The sequence below is a fragment of the Leptopilina heterotoma genome, unplaced genomic scaffold (genome assembly GCF_015476425.1).
Source record: "Leptopilina heterotoma isolate Lh14 unplaced genomic scaffold, ASM1547642v1 Lhet_120, whole genome shotgun sequence".
NCBI classification, from domain to species: Eukaryota; Metazoa; Arthropoda; class Insecta; order Hymenoptera; family Figitidae; genus Leptopilina; species Leptopilina heterotoma.
This window is the reverse complement of record NW_025110838.1, coordinates 292,010-316,494: the sequence shown is the minus strand read 5'-3', so window position 1 is coordinate 316,494 and position 24,485 is coordinate 292,010. Positions and strand designations below refer to the sequence as shown.

Sequence of the window (24,485 nt, the reverse complement as noted above, 5' to 3'; positions counted from 1 at the left end):
TTTTAACTAAACAGTTGATTAGTTTATCGGTAGATGGCGCAGAACTTTGCTTCCATGCGACTTTACCGACATAAGTTCAGTGCCAAGATGGCGTCCGTTGAGAAAAGTTGTTCCTGTTGCGCTCCAGTTTTAAATCGTGTTTAGGTAAGAAGTAGGATCGCGTTTATTAGAATAATACCAAAAAATCGTTAAAACCAATTAGTAAATGCACCGGGTTAGTAAAGTTTCTCTAATTTACGCTTTTTGTGTTTGTTTTGATAAAGTCAAAATTTTTTGTTGTAATTTTGCACACAGAATGTGAGTGTTTCTTATCGGATCAACTAAAGCATCGAATAATAATAATCCTTTCGTTTCAATTCATTTCGCCTTTAAATTTCGGTTTATTTTTCATCCTTTGATATTCTAACGATATTTTGACTCTATTAATAATCGAAAAAATTTATTCGAAATTTTGCATTTCGTGTATTTTTTGCAAAGGCAAAAAGCGCGGTAAAATTCATGAGTAGAAAGTTGAGTAAACCGCCTACAGATGGCGTCGAAACTTGCTTCTGTGCGTATTTACCGACACAATGTCAGTGCCAAGATGGCGTCCGTCGAGTAAAGTTGTGCCGGTTACGTTGCTTTTTAAAACATTTTTAATTAAGAAATAGATCGCGATTATTGGAATATTATCAATAAATCGTTAAAACTAAATAGTAGACGCATAGTGTTAGTAAAGTTTTTCTAATTTTCGGTTTGTACGATTATTTTTTATAGTTTCAGTGATCTTTGTCTAAAGTACACGGGATTGTCATTGTTGGTTGCCGGATCAACCTGAAAAGCATCGAACAGTAATAATAGTTTCGTTTCAATCAATTTCTTCTTTAAAGTTCGGATTATTTCTCATCTTTTGATATCTTAACGAGATTGTGACTCTTGATTAATAAATCAAAATTTTGATTCGACAAAGTTCGTTTTTCGTTTAGCGGCAAAAAGCGCGGTAAAATATATTTGTCTAAGTAGTTGAGTGCTTCGTCGACAGGTGGCGCGGACACTCGCTTCCATACAACTTTACCAACTTGACAATTTCACTGTCAAGATGGCGTCCATTGTAAAGAACATAGTCAGGTGTGCGCGTTTTAAACACGTTTTTTAGAAAAGAAAAAGTCAAATTTTAGACAGAATTACTAGTTTTTGATAAAGTTTGGTGAGTAAATTTGTATAAATGAAGAATCGAAGGAAAATTAAAGTGTCAGAGGAAATGTTTTCCAAGGATAAGTGTGAAAAATTAAGGATAAGGTTAATTTCAACAAAATGCAACAAAGCAAGGTTTGTGGTTCACTATTTGAGTATTATATACTTCTTGTATTTATAAATTTTATAAACAATTCATAAGACTAAATGAAATGAAAAATAAGTTACTAAAACAGCAAAATGGATTGAGTAGGTGTTTTTTATTTTCTTTAGATGAACGTACACACTGCCTTTACTTTTTTCCTATCTGGTACACTACGCATTTTACACATTCTTGTTTATATAATTCTTTTCCGTGATTTATGCAGACATTTGAAGCTTTATTTATTTTTTTTTTGCGACAGACGTATTTATCATATAGACAATTATAATATTTTTGTTGTAGTTGTTCATAAAGTTTACTGATATAACCTCAAAGTCGTCACATGGTTTTATAAAGTGTTTTTTTTTCCACATCACTTTTATATTATTTTTTTTAAACGCGGATGAAATATAATGTGCCACATAGGAATGCATTCATTTATATATCTACACGAAGAAAAATTCTCAATTTACAGAAAAATAATTACCGAATCTTTTCATAAATAACTTAGATTTATAGGGAAACGTTTTTATAAACTCTATTGAAACAATATTTGTTGCAGTGTTTTGTAAAAATTCTATTTTTATTCGTGTAGTACGCGCTAAAGAAAATTATCTGAATCTTTTTCTTAAACGTATATGACTTTATAAATAAGAAATTAACTGACAATGACATGATTTCAAGCTACGTTTTCTCCTCAATGAATGAAAAAAAAATGAAAGTAATGAGGATTCTGAGATTAGGTATTTCTAAACCCTTTATAAAAATAGTATCCAACTGTGTAAAAAGTACATTCTTTAAAATATCAATTTTTTTTCTTTTAAATTGCACTCGTTTACTAACAAATTAAATATACAAATGAAAAATAAAAACAAATTCGAGGCTTTGTTTTCCCTTTTACAAGTATACACAAAGATTTAATTTATTTTCTCACTGATTAGTATTATTCATCTCCACATGACTAAATATTAATTAAAATGATGCAAAAAAATTATGCATGCGATAAATTATTTGGACGATCGATTGAAAAAAAAATGATTAAGAGTACTAGTACACGTGAGACTCTCAAATAATTATTAAACGATATACATATATGCTATTTTGCCTAGCTCTTAAAACCATGTTAAAATATATACACTCTTTTTTTATATATATATAATATATATTATAATTCGATTTGTCTTTCACACATGCATACCCAGACTCTCTTTCTCTCTCTTTACATGCATATATCTCTTCATTTTGGTAGACGTATACAAAACGCGGAAGCCCATGTATACGAATACATATTTTATTATTTTTTTCTTTTAAAGATTTAAAACTTTATAATATATGGTCACTTGTAAAATTCATTGCTCTCATAATTCCCATTAAGAATTAAAATCACACGAAGACGCAGGCAATTTTGTATATTTTCAATAAATTTCTCTCGTTCGATCAACAGTATTTTCATTTTTCTAGTAAAACTTTACATTAAAAATATTTTCTTTCATATATTTATATAATTTTTTTTTTCAATCTGATAAAATTTGCAAATATAGTCTTACTTTCCGGTTTAAAAAATAACACGACGTACACTGTCAAAAAATGTGCTGCTCATAAGTAGTGTGCGTTTTAATCAAGCACTTATTTTGTAATGTAAAAAAATACGCATCTCTCAATTTATTTTCGAAAACAAATGTGACAATTCGTTAATTTGCTTTAATATTGTTATTGAGTTTTAAATTTAATTAAATAAAAATTAAAGCATTTATTATTAAATTAAACTTTATTTAATTGAATTTAAACTTTATTTGATTTTATTTCATTTTATTTGATTGTATTTGATTTTATTTGATTTTATTTGATTTCATTAAAAAATTAGATAGAAATGAAAAATATTTTAAATAGCAATTTCCTCTTGATCGAAAATACATAAAATTTTCTTCTTCTTTTTGTTTAATATAACACACGAGAGACGTAAGAGTAGATATATTATGTACAATAAAATTGGCCATTTAAATATACTTATATTCTGGAATGTTCAGTTGACTCTGCTATATAGTATATTCCTTTGAAAGCAGTTAAATATGTGCAAAGCCAGCAAAGCATTATGGGCGGTACAAGCAACATTTATAATAACTATTTTGCACGCGATTTTTAGTGGTAACACAGCATCATTTCTCTCTTGACATTATTTATTGACTCGTGTACAAATCGCTCTTTTTATTTTGCATCTTTCTACCACAGAAAACATTTTGGACCACACGAAAAATTTCTTACAAATTTTTTTTTCGAAATTAAAAATATTATTTTTTTTCATTGTTTTTATTTTTGAGAAATTTATAATTGTTTAATTACACATTTTGTAAAATAAATTTTACATAAATTTACTCATATGACGATAATTATGATAATTTTTTTGTTATTTAAAATTGAAATTTATGTAAAATATGTATAAAATGTGTAATTAGTTTTTTTTTGATTAAGTAACAATTATCGAAAGTAAACAATATTTTGAACTCGGTAAATATTTTTTTGAAAGTTCCTAAAGTTCTGTGAACGTCAATTTTTAGATGGAAATTTACTTCTTTGAAATTAAATTTATATATCAATTTTGCCTCGCTATACAAAAAATTAATTGTATTTTCTAAATGTAAAATTTAAGACTATACCTTTTATTGCACGTAGTAATTTTTGAAAATATTTCGTTTATTTGAACCTTTAAAACTTCATTTCAATTTAAAATTATTAGCAATAATTTTGCTTTTGACAAAAACATTTAATGTAAAATTTAAGTTTTTAATTTTTATTGCAATCAATAATTTATGAAAATATTTTGTTCAATTGAACTTTCGAAACTTGTGAAATGAATTCAAATGAACGAAATTCATTTATTTCTTCGTCAAATCAAAATTTTATTACAATAATTTTGCTTTTGACAAAAATATTATTAATTATAGTCTCTGAACGTAAAATTTAAGTTTTAATTTTTTATTGCAATTGATAATTTATGAAAATATTTTTAAGAACAAATATTTCGTTCATTTGAACTTTCGAAACTTGTGGATTAATTCAAATGAACGAAATTTATTAATATTTCATCTTTAAATTAAAATTTTGTTACAATAAATAGTTTTTCGTCAAGTGACAGAAATATTATTATTTTTATTATTATCAGCTATTTATTCATTAAAAAAGTTTTTTTCTGAAAATATTTAAAGAAAAATACTTCGTTCATTTGAATGTTAAAAACTTGTGGATCATTTTTAATTTAATTTTCATTCTTTTCCGCTTAAGTTATTAACAAATCGATATAATATAATATGTACACTTCAAAAAATTATCCAGAAACAAAAAACGATAGAATATTTTTTGAAACACACAAAAATTCACAGTACACACGTTTTAAAATAGATATTAATATACAATAATCAATAAATTTCACTTCTGACCATTCTCTTTTGCTTGCTTCATTTTTCTTTTTACTCATTTTTACACTATATATTATATAATGCAAGTGTTAATTATTATGTCGTTAAAGACATAATCAATTAGATGTTGCTTTTCTGGTAACTCGAGACAATTTAAGGCCTTATGATTTCATTTTTATACATACTTCACGCGCCTGGTAACTAAACCAAAAAAATATATTTATATTATATATATAGATATACAAGAACAATCAAACAAACAATAACAATTTGGTCCCTATTTCTCGTGTGATCGCAATTAATACAAAAAAATAAAACAAATAAATCGCTGTTTGAGAAAAAACACGTTTTTCTTCTCAATATTCAGCGAGCGACTTATGGCTTGAAATTCTATTATGCTATACATGTTGATGAAAATTATTCTAAAAAAGTCGATGTATTCGTTGCTTCAATAAACGAATATTGGCAACAATAATTCCCTGGTTGCTGAAAAAAGCAGTTTTTTTAGCAACATTTTTTTTTGTATAGGTATATAATTTTTTTTTCTCAGTTCCATAGAAAATTTTCCGAGTCTCTCACTGAGTATTGTCGGGTTTCCAATCTTCCTGTTTTTTTTTTTTTAATATTTTTCAGTCTTTGAACTGAAATATAATTTTTTTTAATGAATCGAAAAATTCCATTATCTTATAAGTCTCGGTTATTATCTTTTCATATCAACAAATACATCGAACTGTGATGCTATATATTTCTTTTATCGTTGTTTTTACATTGACGAATTTTTAATATTCTCTTATTTCCAAGATTTCAATAAATTCTAGAAAAATATTAATGCGATTTTTATTTCGTAACGCTTGAAAGTAAAAATCGTTGGAAATTTAATAAATAAATTTCTTTTGGCGGAGAGAATTTTTGTTAAATTATATACTTAAGGAAAATTGAAAACAGACAGTCGTTCACTCATTTTTCAGCCGCAGGACATTTAATCTCCTTTTTCTCTTTCTTTCTTTAGATTCGTTGATACCTCGCGTATATTATGTAGATATATATTTATTTATTTATATATTTACATAGTTCTATGGGAATCTTTGCAGGAATCTTCGTTTCCTGACACAAAAAAAAAAATAATTGAGAAGACGAAATGGTGCGGCCGTGTTCTCACTATAGCATGCAAACGACACTCTTTTTTTTTATTACGAGGTTCTATCACAGTTTCGCGTTTGAGGCCGACATTGAAGTTCGCTGTCTATCGCAATTTTTTTTTATCGTATGCCTGACCATCGTCCTCGTCCTTGAGAGATACAAAAGCGACCAGTCAAGGCCATTTTAAAACACCCGCACCGAATTCTATCTTCATTATCGCTTAACACTTATCACACGTATCTCCATATCCGAGCACAGATTCTTCTTATTCTTCTCCTTCTTCTTTTTTTCTAAAATTTAAGTCATTTATTTCGTCCTTCGTTTTCTCTCACAAATAATTTTTGTTTTGAGAAATATTTTCTTATCAAGTAAATGATTATTATATTTTTTTCTCGTAACCTCTTGCTTTTTCGGGAGTTAACGAGATTTCTCGTTTGCAAAAAAAAAAGAATGTTTTTTTTTATTCGTAGTATCGAAAACGGCAACTACAATGGCATTAAATGTATCGATGTAAAATGATGAGTGTTTGGAGCTCACAATCAGTCGAATCAGTCGAAATAGTGGATTTTTTTTTCTTCTTTTGATTCGCAGGATCAATCAACATTTTTTTTTTAAATCAATTCTCAGCATTCGGCTATTGAGAGTGAATCGATATTATTGATTGGGGCGAAATCCTTGCGAATTTGCTACCAAACTTTTTGTTTTTTCTTTATTCCAAAGAGGAAGATGAAATTTATGGTATCCTACGTTCTAGATCCTCGTGCAACAAGTTGTTGTTATTCGTTTCGTGTATCGAGGCTGGCGATGCTTCTTCTGGCTGTTCGCCACCACTTAATTCCAATTGGCCCGTACTATCGCCACTATTGGAACCACATTCTCCGTCGACGAATCTGTTGAGAAAAAAAAGAATAAATTATTTTACTGAATTTGTCAATTTATATTTTGTAAAATTATAATAGTTGGTAAATTAAATTAGATTAATTTACAAAATTGATTATTTTACAACAATACCCTTTTTGGGATTTATTTTACATTTTTTTGTTAATATAAGTTTAGGTTTGTCAGGAATTACGGAAGTCAGTGAAATTGTCGAAAGTAAAATTAGAATTAGAATTGCTAGGAAAATTCCGGTTTTTGAATTCCAATGACCTTTGAAAATCTTTATAAAAATTCAATTTTTCTTGAATTTTATTGTTTGATTACTTTTAAATTTTTAAACCAAAATTGTAAGTAAGAATCTGATAAACAGTCAAAACAAAAGTTTATCCACTGCTAAAAAAATAAAATTTTAAATTCGTTTTACTGGAATTATTTTGTCATTAGAAAACGTTTTTATTTAAACTTACATTGTGTTAAATAAATCGTTTTTTAATAACAAATTTGTAATTGTTATTTAAATGCAACTTTTAATTATTTAAAATGTTAAAAATGAACTTTATTTTGTTATGACTGTCAGTTAGATTTCTTACTTAAAACAAAGCTTTAAAGTTTTTTCTATTTCTGATAATAATAATTAAAGTTTAGAGAATATGCAACTAATTATTAATTAATTATGAGATCATTAACTTCTAACGTTGGTGAAGTTCAAAACGTTTGTAATCAACGATTTAGAAGAAAAAATAATTTTTGTTCAAATTTTTATATACTTTTGCACAAAAAGTTGCAATTTTTATTCAAATACAACTTTTAATTGTTAGTTAGTACAATCACTTTAATTCATCAAGGATTAAAATAATCCATCAAAGATTTATTTTTTCAAAATGTTTTCCAAATGATTCGTTTTTCATTTCGACATATTTGCGTCATAGAAAAAATTAATCCAAAAACTGATTATTTTAATAATTTTTAAGCTGCAAGGCTTTTTAAAAAAACCTTGTAGTTTCCCATTATCGGAGATGCATTTTTAGAGTTTAAAATTTAAACAAATAGTACATATTTCTGATGATAATTATATTGAGTCAATATTTGCAATATACATTGTATTTTATCATCATTAATTAAAAAATTTTTGATTCCTCTAATTTGAGATAATGAAACGACGATGGTGACTTTAATGTTTTGAGAGACTTAAAAAATGATTGATAATCAAGGAACCATAACGAATGTTACTGTGGCGACATTTTATCTTCTTAAGATGGAAACTTATCGTCGCACTTGCTTTTATCTTTATGCTTATGCACATGTACGAGAAGCGTGTAATGCATAAACATCATGACAAGCTCCCAGGATGTGACTTTTGCATAATATTATCCTTCCGAGACGTTGGGAAAGGTCAAGAATCGATTTACCACTCTTTCACCTCATCATTATATTGATTTCAAGTAAATTCTCGTATAAAAGATTATATTTATTTTTTTCTCACGTCTAAGTAGAAAATTAGGTTAAAGTAAACAACTTTCTTATTTGAATCAATTTTTTCAGTTGAGATTATTTTTAATTTATAGTTATTAATATTGAAACTTAGTTTTTATCTTTTTTTTACTTTCTAGTTTAGTTTTCGAATTTAGTGCTGGTATTAAACTGAAATTATTAAATTTTGCGCATCTAAAGTTTCAATATGACCATGATAAAGTGACTTATTGATTAATTGAGAAATAACCACGATAGTCCTTGCGCTCATACACAAATTTCTCTCTCTCTCTCTCTCTCTCCTCTATAATCTACATATGATTATAACTATAAATTTCCAATATTACAAAGTTGGTAATCTTATAAAAATTAATATTTTTTATTAAAAACGATTGTTTTCGTATAATTTTCAAAATTGTACATTATCAGGGTTGCCACGCAACCTGGAAAACTTGGAAATGTCAGGGAATTTTATAAACCTTGAAAAAAACCTGGAAAAGTCAGGGAATTTTGATCGGAATCCTGAAAAATTATTGTTTTCTAATTGTGTTTATTCTTGAAATCTAAATTAAAATTTTTAAAGAGATTCAATTATTTTTATAAACAATAAAACTCATCGCAGAATTTCAATTATTTTTAATACAATTTTAAAGAAATTCCTCGAAAAAATGTAATTATTCTTAAAAATTTTATTAAAATTCAACAAAGAAATTCAATTTCTTGAAAGAATTAAATTATTTTCAAAAATTTTAATGAAATTCATTTTAACAATTTAATTTTTTTTCAAAAAATTTTTAATAAAATTCTACGTAGAAATTTAATTAATTTCAATAATTTATCAAAATTCAATTCTTTACAATATCTTCTATGTCAATAAAATTTCACAAAAGAATTCAATTGTTTAAAAATAAATTTTAATAAAATTCGTCTCAAGAATTCAATTATTTTCAAAAGTAATAAAATTCTTCGAAGAAATTCAATTATTTTTGATAAATAATCAAATTTTTTAAAGAGATTCAATTATTTTCATAATTAATTAAACTCAACGCAGAATTTCAATTATTTTTAATACAATTTTAAAGGAATTTCTCAAAAAATGTAATTATTCCTAAAAATTTTATTAAAATTCAACAAAGAAATTCAATTTCTTGAAAGAATTAAATTATTTTCAAAAATTTTAATAAAATTCATTTTAACAATTTAATTTTTTTTTCAAAAAAATTTTAATAAAATTCTACGTAGAAATTTAATTGATTTCAATAACTTATCAAAATTAAATTATTATCAAAAATAATTAAATTCTTTGCAGAAATTCAATTATGGTCAAAAGTTTAAAAAAATTCTCTTCAATATTTCAATTATCTTTATATGTAAATAATAAAATTTTTCTCCAAAATCCAATTATTTTCAAAAATTTTAATAAAATTCTTGGCAAAATTTCAATTATTTTCAAAAACTTTTCTCAATTCAATCAAATTTTTTACAGAGATTCAATTATTTTTAATACAATTTTAATATTTAATATAATTTCTCGTAAATTAAAATTATTAGTCAAAAGATTTTTAATTATACCTATTTGTTGATAAAATTCTTTATGAGAGTTCAATTTTAAAAATGATTCAATTCTTCAATAAATTATTTATTTTTGTATTTAAATAATTGAATTCTCGTTGAATTTTCAAATAATAATTGATTCAAATATGAATTTCAGTTAAAATTTTAGATAATAATTTAATATTAAACTCTCTAAATTTGAATTAGTGAGTGACTTTTTTCTTTTGAATTAGCAGATTTTATTAATAAATAGTCGTTTCTACTAATTTAATAGTAAAATTTACTAATTCAAAAGCAAAATGTCAGTGACTAATTCCAATTAGTAAACATTTTTACTAATTCAAATTTAGAGAGAAAGTATTATAGCTGCTGAATTTTTAGAAATGATTGAATTTTAAAAAGGTTTCAAATTATAATCTTTGAACGTTTGAATTTTTCATACTTTTAACTAAAAATTGTGTAGATTTAATTTTTTTGAAAAAGTTTAATTGAATTTTTTTGAAGTTATTTGATACTTCTATTGTCTAATATCTATTTGATTGAAGAATTTCCGAATAATCGATGAAATTTCGTGAAAATTGAATTGTAAACAAATAGATTTAAAAATTTTCAAAGAAATTTTTCAAAAATTATTAAAAATGAATGAATAATTAATTTAAAGAAGAATTTTAGTTAAAAATTCTAGAAAACAATAATTGAATAAATTGAAGTGATGAAAGTAATTTTGAATAAGTTAGAGTAACAATATTTTTATAATATAAAATAATGATTTTATCAGTCGATTATTTTTAATTATTATATAGAACATAAAGATATCGATGGCTCCGAGTCGAAGACTTGGAGTTATCGACTTCTTCATGTTTTATAACAATTTTTTATAAGTTGTTTAATTTCAAAAAGATTTGAATTTGAATCTTTTGAAGAATTTTAATTCTTATGGGAAATTTATAATGAGTAATTATTTAATTTTGTAAAATATAAATGTAGTTTTAAAAACCTGGAAAAGTCAGTAGGGAATTTGAAATGAGCAAAAGCGTGGCAACCCTGACAAAAAAATGCACCCATTTTGATAAATAAGTCACGCGATCCTTTTTGTATTTATATAATACTAATAGATAAAAAGAAAATTTGAAGAAAAGTTTTTAAAAGAAAAACATTCATTTCTTTGTTTAATTCTTCATTGAAATGTGTGTTTATTGATAATATTGACGATCGCCGTGAAAATTCCGCACGATAAATTTCCCCGAGTGTGTATATAGATATTTGTTTACGACGTGCCTATCTAATAATTTTTTAATTAGCACAAAAGTTACATCTTCCAAGAATTTCCTAAGCATCTGCCTTGAAGAAATGAAATCATAAGCGATTCTTGACCTTTTACAATGTCTCTCATCCAGGATGAAATTGTACAAGTAAAAAAAAGAAGAAGGGAAAAAAACCGATCTTGTCCTGTCAGCACACTGACATTTATAATGTGAGCATACAATAGTATTTCTTCATTATAAAACTTTAAGAGATTGTGTATGTGTGTGTGGGTTTGTGTCAATGTTAAGATAAAATACAATTTCAACAATATGTTGCATTAATAATTATTATGCCAATGTCAACATTAATTGCACCAATGTCAAACGTAAATAATTGACTGATTCATTGCCATACAGGTATACATCTTTTATATATATACAAAGATAGATTTTTATGTATACATCATCCAATCCGAAAGCATGATCCGCGTCAAAGCATGTGTTATCGATTATTTATCAATATAATATGCATTTTATTAAAACAACGCGATAATGTATATATATATATAGAAAATGAGCATTCGCGAAACGGACATATCTGAAATTTGCGACTCGTCGTCGATAACATATAAACACGCTCACGAGTATCATTTTAACATACAAAATTTTTTTTTTTAAAGTACTCAAATGAAATAGCATAGTGCACACACAAAATTTATTACTCTCTGGGAATTATTTGCCTATTTGCATTAACAACTGTCCTTGACTTGGATTTTTTTCAAAATAATTCTTGTTTTTAATCGAGAAAGAAACGGCGTCAAATAATATATATATATATGAAAATAAAATACTTGGAGGAAAAAAAAAGTAAGGAGCATATTCTCTAAACTATTTTGTGCGAGATAAAAATTATTAACTTTTGTTGTTACTTTTTTTGTACTCGTATTATATTGTCTTTTTATCTTTTGTCTCCTTTTGAATTATGTAACGTTTTTCCGAACTATTATCTTTTTTTTGTAATGAATTCCATTCATAAAACTCATTAAAATTATTTTCTTCTTTTTTTCGTTATTATGGACAATTAATTATTGTAATGTTTCTTATATTTCTTTTTTCAATTTTCATTCAGATTAGTTCTTGTTTCTGAATTGGGGATTTTTTTTAAGATTGCAATAAACGTAATTATTTATTAAAATATTAATTAATAATTGGTATATTAATATTAATAAAAATATTCATTAGGATATTAATATTAATAAAAATATTAATAAGAGTATTAATAATAATAATTTAATATTTTTGTGTTGAACCGTTTTATAAAAAAGGTAAATAATGTAAAGTACGTTATAATAATGAACAAAACGTTGAAAGAATAAAATTTTTTTATTTCTTCAAATTAAATTTTTATTAGAAAATAATTTTGCGTTCCTATAAAAAAAATTAATTATAAAATTTCTAAATGAAAAATTTAAGCTTTTAACTTTTATTGCAATCAGTAATTCAAGAGAATATTTTAAATAAAAAATATTTCGTTAATTTTGAACATTAAAAATTTGTGGATCATTTATAATTTTGTTTGAATTAATAATTATTTTTATTTATTTATTATTTTTTTGTGTATATAAAATTAAATAATTAATGATCTACAAGTTTTTTAACGTTCAAATGAACGAAATATCTTTCATTAAAAATATTTTTAAGAATATTACCTATTGGAATAAAAATAAAAAATTTTAATTAATTTTTTGATACGTGACGCAAAATTATTGTACTAAAATATTAATTTGAAGAAGAAATAAATAAATTTTGTTCACTTGAATATTCAGAATTTTAGGAAGGTTATAAAGAATAATTAATTAATAAAGAATCATTAATGAAAGAAATATTCATAAAGCGAATTAACCGATATAGGCTTTCGCATTATTTATGTATATTAAATATTAATATTAATGCTAACATAATAAATATTAATATAATAGTAATATTATTATCCCTATTATAATGAATATTAATTAGGACTATTATTCATATTACACGGAAAGAAAATTATATTAAATTTTGTAAAAGTATTTCACAATTTGGGGAAAAATGCGACAAAGCGAAATTTTGATATAAAAAATACTAAATAGTGAAAGGAATAATATGAAATTTAGTATAATTATATTAAGGGGAGGTTCTCATTGCAAAGGCCAAAATAAACACAAACTTTGACAATTTTTTGCAAAGAGCGGCTATGACTTAGCGATGTAGTTCTTTTTTCTAAATAAAGATACATTCTTGAACTTTCAAAACATATATTTCATTTTTAAAAAAATGCAAAATGGCGGCCAATATGGCGCATCTAGAAAATAATGTTTTTTTAAATATGGAAAACGGTGGGCATTCTACACTGCGCAATTTTTAGTCTAAAACAAAAACTCAAAATTTTTTATAAAGATGACATCCTAAAGAATAGGTTATACCTATAAAATAGTTAAAAAGTTAACAAAATGACAAAATGGCGGACACATTTTTAAAAAAACTGCGTTTTTGCATTATTTTTCTATATTTGACCTCTTGTAAAAATCTCTATTGTTAACAATTTTACCATATTATAGGTATAACCCCAGTAGAATTTAGTTACCTTTAATTAGCCGCAAACCCGAAGTTGATTGACTAAATAGTTTAGACGCTACGATGCCCACCAGTTTGAAAAATCTTGTTTCGAGAAAAACGCGTTTAAAGTTTGAGAAACATTTTTGTGCAATAATTAAATTCTTTCCAATTCTTTGTTCAATTTGCGTATTTGATAAATATCTATAGGTATTTAGGGTCACTCTTTACGATTCTGAGGTCAGATTTGCAAAATTTTTAAAAATCGATTCGATTTGCCTGACATTTGTTATTCAGTGCTCGGGACGCCGGTGAGTTCAAGACTCCATAAGAACGAAAATATTCTTCGGATCAAAAAATCGCTATACACACATATTCTACATATATATAGCTTTCAAAAAATACAATAAAAAAGAAATAAATTTTTTTGATTCCCGCAATGAGAACCTCCCCTTAAATATCAAGAATTTTAATATAACTTTACTAAATTTTATATTATTTCTTTCACTTTACTCTCTAAATTTGAATTATTAAAATTGTTTACTAATTTGAATTATAGTGACTGACATTTTGCTTTTAAATTAGTAAATTTTAGTAATAAATTTGTAGATATTTTTATTTATTAGTAAAATTCACTAATTCAATAGCAAAAAGTCAGTCACTAATTCAAATTAGTAAGCATTTCTTAGTAATTAAAATTTAGAGAGTTAATTATTATATGATTAATATATATACTTTTATTATTTTTGAAAATAATATAATCGTTATTATTTTTTAATAATAATAATTATAATTTTATTATATTTTTTAATAATTGTCTATATGACTTTTTTCTCCTGTTTAAATGAAAATGATTGCATTTTCTTTTCTCTCGTTTCGATTGTTTAAGATATGCATAATATAATTTTAATTAAAAATTACTTACGTGTATGGTTGTTCCTCTCCGCGCATTTCACAAATGACGTTCGTCAGTGCCATTATGTAATTCTTGGCCAACGTTAGTGTTTCGATTTTACTAAGTTTCCTCTCCATTTTCACGTGTGGTATCACTTCCCGCAGTTGCTGGAATAATGATAAATTTAACATTAGTGATTAATTATTTTTTTAATTAATAATGTATGTTAGTGGATTTTCTTTTATATTTTCGAATCTAGTTTTTGTAAAAATTACTCTTTAAAATTTGAATTAATAAATCTTGCTAATTAGTAGTTCACTGAGAGAAATGATTCTTTGTAACTATAGTTATCTCTGCTTTAGGTATTTAGTATTTAGATCTCTACTAATTTTTATTAGTTATTATTACTATTTAGTTAGTTTCGTCCATGAAAATTACTAATAATTAGTAAAATTTTACTATTTGTTTGTAGAATTCTACTAATTCAGATTTAGAGATTTAGTTTATTAGTTAAATATAGCAAAAATTTTACTAGTTTTAGTAATAGGACAGCAGTAAAATAACCAATAGTAGAAAACTATTCTCATTTTATAGTAAAATATCTATTAATTGAAATAGTGTGAGGATGGTTTAAAATAAAAAAATATAAGTTTTTGGAATATAAAATTAGTTTCACATTTATTTAATTTGCTCAACTACAGGCTTCTTCGAAGGTTCGCCACAGACTGACTCAGTGTGTTGTCAATGTCAAGGGCACTAATTTGATCTTCGGAAATGACGTATTTTTATACGGAATAAATTCGAATTTAAATTTTTTACAATAGTGGAATTTTATTTGTTTAATTAATGGATATTTTATTGAAGTTAGTAGTTTTTTTCTTAAAAAATTAGTAAAATCCTTATTATTTAATTCGTTAACAAATCCGCACTTTATAGTAAAAAACTGTTAATTCAGGTTTAGAGAGTTACTTTTAGTAAAAAGAATCCCAATACTTTCTTATTTGTAATGAGAATGTAAAAATGATGGATCATCTTCTCGAAAAAATTTTTAATAGAGCACAGAAATTGTTTCTTTATTAATATTAGTGAAAGTTTTAGTTATCTACTAATTGGGACATTTTGCTCAACAGATTTACTCTGAAATTAATGGCTATATTAATTTTAGTTAATTGAAAATTCTTATTTTTTGTTTTCTATTTCATTATTTAGTAATAAAACTAGAATTTATTTATAAAATTAGAAATTTATGAGTTTTAGTCATAGTAATTTTTACAAACATAGTAAAGAAACTTCTAATAAATATGAGAAATAGTGATAAATAATTTTTATAATTATGATTATAACTTTTTTTAAATAAGTAAATAATTCGCTCCATAGTTGTGAATCGTCGAAATTTTACTAAACTGTCAGTAAAAATTTAATTTCTTAACTATAACGGATTTTAGTGATTTAGTGAATTTTAGTGATTTAGTGGATTTTAGTGATTAATTAGTGGATTCAGCGATTCATTAGCGGACTTAAGTGACTAGTTAGCGTAAATGTTTAAAATTAGTAGCATATCTCGATAGGAATCAGTGTAATTTCGCTAAATTCAGTTTTGGAGATGATTTATTATATTTGCTTGCATAATAATTCGATGACGAACTAAGAGGAAATCTAGAAGCACAAACACATATATGTATTTCCTTTTCACCCCCTAGTGAGGTAAAGTTATCAACTAATACGTATTTACCTCGCCATCGAAGGTAACATTGGCAAAGGATTCAGGGATAATTTTCCTCAAAGTTGAATATCGTATAGCTTTAGCTTAACTTTGATAGGATAATCTACATATATATAAATCTCTTCATTGAACTCTCACTCACAAAGTGATAAAATTTCAAAATTTTTTACACCCGCGTATAATTATGGAATCAACATGATATCATGAATCAACAAATTATAATAACCGAATTTATAAAATTTTTATGTCATTTGTTTTTGAGATCTTTTTCTCAATATTTGGGACTAAACGGAAGAGTTTATGTATTTTTAATATTATGTAATTCATAACATGAGAAAGCATTTTTTTTTTTTTTTGTAAAATTAATAATTATACTTCATTAAAATAAAACTAAGGTTTTTCTTTTTTGAAATTAAAAAAAAATTCTTTTTATTTCGTTTCGAATTTGTTTATCTACTTAATTCGTTGGTTTAATGGAGAATATATTACACAATATTTTCCAGGTACGTTTAACAGTAGATAAGGAAAACGTTTGTCAAGCAACTGGTTTCAATTGACGTAAGCATTACTTATTGTTCGAATGTGCGGCATATAGTTCAGAATAAAACGGATATAGACTTTTATAACATATAAATATGATGTTTTTTGTTTTTTCACAACTCATGGTTTATTCAACCATAAAACTCTCTCGGATTAAGTTCATTTATAAATGAATTTATTTTTAATTTGCATTTATAAAAAGAATTTAGATTTCTTTTAATATAAAGTTAAAGTGGTTTTTACTACATTCTCCATGATCATTAAAATTTTATTTCTAATCTTTTTTTTTTAGAATCAATTAAGATTTGGAAACGGATATTTCTTTCAATTCTTTGAAAGCAATTTTTCGACTTTGTTCTCTCGATAAATTGAAAATAATTTTTGGTATTTATTTTTCATTTCATAGTAGAGGTATAGTTGTCTTATTGTATAATGGAGTGTACAATATAATAATGAAAAAAGTATGCTTGAGGGAATAGAAATTTGAAAAATAATCCAGAAGAGTAGTTCTATATCTATTTTTGAAATTCAAGAATATAACAGAAGATCATAGAATAGAAAAATAAAATTAGAGTGAGTGGTAAATATAGTGTGTTAGTTTTCGCAAAATAAAATTTCTATCAACTGGGAGTTATTTTTAAATACAATATCGAAACGACAGTATAAAAAAGTATTTAAAAAAAATTTATTCGTCGCGTCTGTTTTATCTAACTCTTTGAATATCTCAATGCTGAATCATTTTGATCATTTGTTTTTCTTTTTCAATTAAAATATTTTTTTTTATATTTGCAAACAGAAAATTTGTGTTTTTGAAAAATTGTTTTCAGTGTCGGAGAAGAATTTTTGATGATGGTGATGATGATAATAATAAAATTGCACGCAGTCAAGAAGCTGTCAAAGAGTTTAATAAACATCGATTTTCTTCCGCGTTGAGATGAAGAATTCTTGAAAAGATGTTTGCATTTAGTTTAAAACCTGTCTACGATGTATAGTAGTGATTAATATCTCGTTAAATGTCGACTCGTGCTGAGCTTCCCTTTTTGTTTAGACGCGATGTGCCTCTCATTCCCCGTAATGCTCAGGCGTTTATGAAAGTGATTACAAACCACTTCACTTCAAGAATCATGTTATCGATATTTTCATAAATGTCAAATCGATTCACTGTTACTTATGACAGATGAAACGATGCTTTCTCAAAATCCTATCGACAAATCGGTGCTAATGAGCTTATAATACATGATTTGCAATTGAGCATCAATAAATATGAATAAAAATAAGTAAATAAAAATATAAACTCAACAAGCTCTTTTTAAAAATCTTCATTTTCATCATAATTATAAATATAATTATATTCCACTATACTTATAATAAAATTACAAAATCACAGGTTTTCTAAGGATATCAAATTGAGACAAAAAACTTTCGATTTTTGTCTCAATTTGATATCCTTCGAAAAACTGCGATACAATTAGAAAATTTAACGTATTATTTTTGAAACTATCCGGCTTCTCACTCATCTACTAAAACCTACTATTTACTACTTTTTGTTACGTTCTGATACTATTTGGGTACTTTTTTTTAAGATTTCATCCACTAAAAGCTAATATTTGTTTTTTTTTAGAATTTTCACTACTTTAAATTCGCTAATACTACACTGTAAAAAATTTAGGAAGTTAACGGACTCGGGAGTTGGGAGTGAAATTTTTCGAGTTAAAAATCAACTCCAAAAGAGAGATAAAATTCATTTAAAATTCAATTATTTTCATAAATAATAAAATTTTCACAAGAATTCAATTAATTTAGAATAGCTTTTTGAAAAAATTTTTCAAAAAAATCAATAATTTAACAAAATTTTTATACAATTCTGCACAATAATTCAATTATACTTTCACTAATAATGACATTTTTCATGGAAATTCAATTTTAAAAAAAAATTTTAATAAAATTCTAAGCAAGAATTTAATTATTTTCATAAATAGTAACACTTATCGAAGAATTTCAATTATTTTTAAACTGCTTTGAATATTAATTAATCGAAAAATTCAATTATTTTCTCAAATAAAATTTTTCGAAATAATTCAATTATTTTCATAACTAATAAAATTCATTGCAGGATTTCAATTATTTTTAATACAATTTTACAGGAATTGCTTAAAAAATGTAATTATTCTTAAAAATTTAATTTCAATTCTTTGAAAAAATCTATTAATTAAAAAAAATGTTTCTTTAAAATTCTTTGGAAAAATTGAATTATTTACAAAAATATTAAAATTCTTCAAATAATTCAATTACTTTCAAATATTTTAATAAAATTGTTCGAAAGAAATCAATTATTTTAAATACAATTTTAATTAAATTTTTTTTGAAATAATTCAATTATTCTTTTAGATTTTAATAAAATTCCTCCCAAGAATTTAAGTATTTACATAAATAATTCTTCGAAAGAATTCAATTATTAAAGATAAATAACAAAATTATTCCCGACAATTCAATTATTTTGAGGTATTTTAATAAAATTCTTTGCAACTATTCAATTATTTTTATAAATAATAAAATTAATCACAGGATTTCAATTATTTTTAATATAATTTTACAGAAATTGCTTAAAAACGTAATTTTTCTTAAAAATTTAATTTAATTTCCTCGAAAAAATCAATTATTTATAAAAATATTAAAATTTTTCATAAGAATTCAATTATTTCTAAATATTTTAATAAAATTGTTCGAAAGAAATCAATTATTTTAAATACAATTTTCATTAAATTTTTTTGAAATAATTCAATTATTCTTCCCAAGAATAAAATTATTTACATAAATAATTCTTCAAAAGAATTCAATTATGTCGATAAATTACAAAATTATTCACGAAATTTCAATTATTTTATTGATTATTTTTGAAAATTTTAATAAAATTCTTTGCAAAATTTAATTATTTTCCTAAATAATAATAATATTCATCACAAAAATTCAATTATTCCTAAAAGTCATAATTTTTTTTTGAAAATTTAATTATTTTAAGAAATTCTAATAAAATAGTTCGCAAGAATTAAATTATTTTCATGAATAATACAAATTTCTCAGGAATTCAGTTATTTAAAAAATTTTATAAAATTCTGCGCAAGAATTAAATTATTTTTATAAATGTTTAAATTCTTTCATGAAAAATAAATGCATTGCAGTAATTCAATTTATTAGCAGGATAAAAAAGAAGTAAATATTTTTATGAAAATTAGGAAAAAGTCAGGAAAATAAAATATAGAATGGGATTTTTGTCAGTTTTGTAAAGTTTCTAAAACGATTTTTTTTTGTCTTCAGGTTTAATTTTTCTATAGTTACTTGTTTACTACTTTTTTTTTAATTTGAAAGCTACTTTTTTAAAATTAATTATCGAGTGCAAAGTCTGAACTAAGAAAGTTTCGTTCATATATGAATCTTTTTAAAACTTTAGGGACATTCTGTGTGTTGGGAATAATTTTGTGTTTGTTTGGTGCGAGATTTTTCTTTATCTTATCAATTATATTATCATTATCGAAAGTGAAAGATTATTACCTCGAATGCGTCATTTAGGGAATGCATTCTCATTCTTTCTCTCTCGTTGCTTTCCAGCCTTCGAAGATTTCTCTCCCTCGCGGAAATCCCACTCTTTCTTCTTCTCGTCGTGGGTGGACCACCCCGATTTCGTCTCTTTGCTTGCTTCGGATTTCTCTCGCTACCACTACTGTCACTCTCCTCGCCCACCTTTGATAAAACAAAATTAGATGTCAGTAATCTTCGCGATCATTTCAGATAAAAATCTATTTCTATTAACAGGAATTTGTCCAATACTCGAGGAAAAAAAAAATTTATTTTTAAACATTGACTTTAATGTCATATTTGAAAACAGAATTAAATATTTTTTTCTCTGCAGAAGAAAAGTTAGTAAAGTAAGTAAGTAAGTAAGAAAAAGTAAAGTCTAGAATAAAGTTAACTATACATTACTTAAAAGTATAATTGCGAAAAATAGTCGAATTAGAATATTTTTGTTTTTAATATTCGGAAGAAAATATAAATAAAAATATAGAACGAAATATTCGGAACAAAATAAGAAGAGAAATATAGTTGAAATGTAGAGAAATATTTTTTTTGATTAGCGAAAAAGAACGAAAAGGAATAGAAAATATTTTTATAAATACAATTTTTGTTTGGAAAATTTTTCTACTCGATGAATTAATTTTCACTATACTGAAGGATTAATCACTCTCGTTAGGAAACTAAAGATTGTTTTTAAGCTCGAATGGATTTTTATGGATATTTAATTTACGATATTTCAAGATTAACAATAATGGAAAATTTTTTTTGAATAAATATATTCACCTTATGTCGACGCTTCTTCATCGTTTTATTAGCATAAGAAAGAAACTGGTTTTCAATAATAGTTATTCCTCGAGAGAGAAAAAATAATCGAAACATTTTTTTTTTGTCTTCTTTCGCTATAATGAAGTGATTTTAGTGGAAAATTGAGACTTACGATTAAAATAGGGCCCTAAAAAGAAAAACTGGTTCTTCGTGTGGAACAATGATTAAAATTGTATTCTATAGTTATAATTATATGGTTATAAATATAAAATAAAGAATAATGCAATTTTGAGGAGGAGAGAAAAGCTGAGGGAAAAGGTCCACAGTTCAATATCCCCAAGGACGCGTCTAGTGTATTTTTATTAAATATCCACGGGACGTCTCGTACAGTTGTGCTGAGTTATATACGTGGGCGTTATAATAGAAAATAAGAAAAGTAGGAAAAAAAAGTTTGAAAATAATAACCTCTGTCCCGACGACATGATGGCGTCCGCGTTTCCCGGTTAGAGAATCCACAGAAGCGTCGTCCAGGTCGATATACATCTCCTGATCGCCGCAGTCCTGGTCGCTGCCTGATAACCTCTCCAAATTTCGCATTATTCTGCAATAAAAAAATTATTTTTAGCATATTTTCTTTTTATATTTATTTATTTTCTTTTTATATTAAAAATATTTTTTAATTAAAGAAATTTAAACAAACGTATAGGCAAACTTTGTTGAAGATAAGCTAAAACTAAACGTTGGTAAAGTTCACATTGTTTATAATCGACAATTTAATAGAAAACATATTTTTCTATTCAAATGTTTGGCTAAAAAAAAATTTTGTAACAATATTTCTTTATCAACTATTCAAATAAAAAATATTGTGAACAAAAAATACTGTGTTTGTGTGAAAAAATTGTTGTTTTCTTCCAATTTTTGAATCATAAACGTTGTGAAATTTACCTAGATAAAACTGTTTATACAATGAAATAGAGTATTTGACATATTTTTTTTTAAATTTGATTTGACATAATTTTTCCCTGAGTGCATGTGTAAAGAATAGTAAAATTTCGCATTATATTTAAAGGGAAACTCTTTCTGATAATTCTATAATAATTTTAAATTCAAAATTGAGAATAACTCGTGTGAAAAGTAGATTTTATTCACGATTGACAATTATTTGATTGATGAATGGCACGGCTCTGTGGTTTCACTACTGGACTCTTAGTAGCAAGGGTCAGGGTTCGATTCTCCGCGACTGCGAATTATTTTCAACTCAGGATTTCTTTAATTTCGATTTGTGGAGTTGCTTCGTAAACATTGTTTTCATTTGTGGTGCTCTTTGAACGACAATATTTGACTACTTTTCGTAGAATTTTTAGGGTAAATTAATAAATTTATTAATTATTTTTGTAATTTAATTTGAATACTTAATTATAGAAATTTAAAAACTAATCCACAATATCTCTTTAAAATCTTGTTTATCATTTCCGGTTACTATATATATTATTTTATATTCTACTTATAATTTTATATTATAATATTATAATTTATTTATTATTATTATATTATTACGATATGATATTATATTTTTTGACGCAAGTAATTTTTTATTCCTAAAGTTGAGAACATTCAAATAAACGAAATTTATTTATTTTTTTTTCGAATTAAAATTTTATTAGAAACTTTTGAGGGTCATGTAATTTTCAATATACAATGAATATTTTTTGAATAATATAAAAAAAATTATTTATGGAAAAAAAATTATTTACCTGCAACAGCTATACGTTTTTCTAGAATAGCGAAAGTTTTAACTAAAACAACTAAAAATTACGCGAATCCAGTGAAATTAATTGATTTTGTATAGTAAAACTTTTTTTCCGTGTTACATATTATAGAAATATAATTAATTAATAAAATTAAATTTAAAAATTTTTTTAATTAAGAATAATAATTTTTATAATAAAATTATATTTATAAAATAAATATTTAGAAATCGAACTGTAACAGAGTTATTTCGCAATATTTCCGTTTCAATGTTTCCATATTCATTAAGAATTATCTTCCATTTTTATTTAATTTTCCGCATTATTAATAGTAATTATTATTTTCAATAACGATCGAAAATGTTTCTCTATAAAACAATTCTGAAATGCGTATTACTGAACATATTTTTCTAAATCAGCGAAAGTAATAGCTATTTTATTGAATTAGTCGTTCTAGAGGCGAATCTCTTTTGCGTGAACGTAATTTTCAATGATTGTGAAATTTCATTTAAACAAGTAAATAAAAGGGACTGAAATACAATTTCCCATGAGGTTTTCTCTCTCATTCTCTCTTTCTCTCTCTCTCTCTTTCATGCTGTATATATACTTTAACCCATTTAAGCAAGTCTTTTTGTTTTTAAGAATTTTTCTACTTTCTATACATTAATATATGACGGGTTCCACGTCAAGTGACCCAGGTCAAAAATTTACATGGAATATTTGAAAAATTTGTAGTTTCTGTAAAACAAAACGAAAATACGTTTTCTATTTTGGGTTTTGCTGCTGTTTTTCAACACTTTCTAATAGTGTGAACAAATGTAGAGAAAAAAAATTATTTGACCTTGAAAAATTAAATTAAAAAATAAAATTTCATTTTTTTATCAAATGGGCAGTTTTTATTTTTTTAAAAAAAATTTTATCATAAAGGTGAGGTTTTTTCCTAAAAAAAATGTATAGGTCAAAACGTGGGACAAGAACTTTTAACTGGTCAAATTAAGCATTTACTTCTGCCGTGCACCGTCCCACAGTGGAATTTTTTTTACAATTTACTATTAAAAAATGTCTATAGCTTACAATTTTTAACCGATTTGAGTGTTCTTTGTCTTAAATTAAAGGGGAATAAATTCTTAAGACATCCTTCGAGGCCGATTTTGGAGATTTTAATTATTTATAATTTTTTTTAAATCAAAGTTAACAAATTAATACACTTTTTTAAAAAAGGAGGTTTATTTTCTTATTCCGTTGATGCACATGATCTAAATAAATTTAAATTCATCCAATATGACCACCAGATAATTAATAAAGCATAAAATAATTTATTTCAATTGTTATAAACAATATATAGCCCAACAACGAGCAGGGGCGGTGGATTGCAGAAGTAAATGTTTATTTTGACCAGTTAAAAGTTCTTGTCCCACGTTTTGACCTATACATTTTTTTTAGGAAAAAACCTCACCTTTATGATAAAAATTTTTTTTTAAAAATAAAAACTGTCCATTTGATGAAAAAATGAAATTTTATTTTTTAATTTAATTTTTCAAGGTCAAACATTTTTTTCTCTACATTTGTTTACACCGTTAGAAAGTGTTGAAAAACAGCAAAAAAACCCAAAATAGAAAACGTATTTTCGTTTTGTT

The 24,485-nt window shown here is 24.7% G+C and overlaps 2 protein-coding genes across 10 annotated transcripts in view; one reads left to right on the top strand and one right to left on the bottom strand.

Annotated features, from left to right (window-relative positions):
• The window catches only part of LOC122509963, a 253,775-nt gene that overhangs the window by 4,964 nt on the left and 224,326 nt on the right, over positions 1 to 24,485 (top strand). For 4 of the 8 annotated variants that reach the window (XR_006302396.1, XR_006302400.1, XR_006302397.1 and 1 more), the window contains exon 1: positions 588 to 1,308. The exons of 1 other annotated variant lie outside the window; for it this stretch is intronic. The gene's annotated coding sequence lies outside the window, so the exon portion shown is untranslated. Of the gene's footprint in view, positions 1 to 86; positions 145 to 587; positions 1,309 to 11,581; positions 11,883 to 16,728; positions 16,784 to 24,485 lie in introns of those variants that run through there. 3 more of the 8 variants (XM_043624336.1, XM_043624332.1, XM_043624345.1) reach the window with 3 other exon arrangements.
• The window catches only part of LOC122510009 (class A basic helix-loop-helix protein 15-like), a 37,408-nt gene continuing 17,500 nt past the window's right edge, over positions 4,578 to 24,485 (bottom strand). Inside the window, exons 2-5 of one of the 2 annotated variants that reach the window (XM_043624396.1) lie at positions 21,566 to 21,701; positions 20,315 to 20,503; positions 14,533 to 14,669; positions 4,578 to 6,758 (exon numbers count right to left, since the gene is read on the bottom strand). In XM_043624396.1, the coding sequence (XP_043480331.1) occupies positions 6,602 to 6,758; positions 14,533 to 14,669; positions 20,315 to 20,503; positions 21,566 to 21,697 (615 nt within the window). In that variant the 5' untranslated portion in view covers positions 21,698 to 21,701 and the 3' untranslated portion in view covers positions 4,578 to 6,601. The remainder of the gene's footprint in view (positions 6,759 to 14,532; positions 14,670 to 20,314; positions 20,504 to 21,565; positions 21,702 to 24,485) is intronic. The other variant, XM_043624391.1, reaches the window with a different exon arrangement.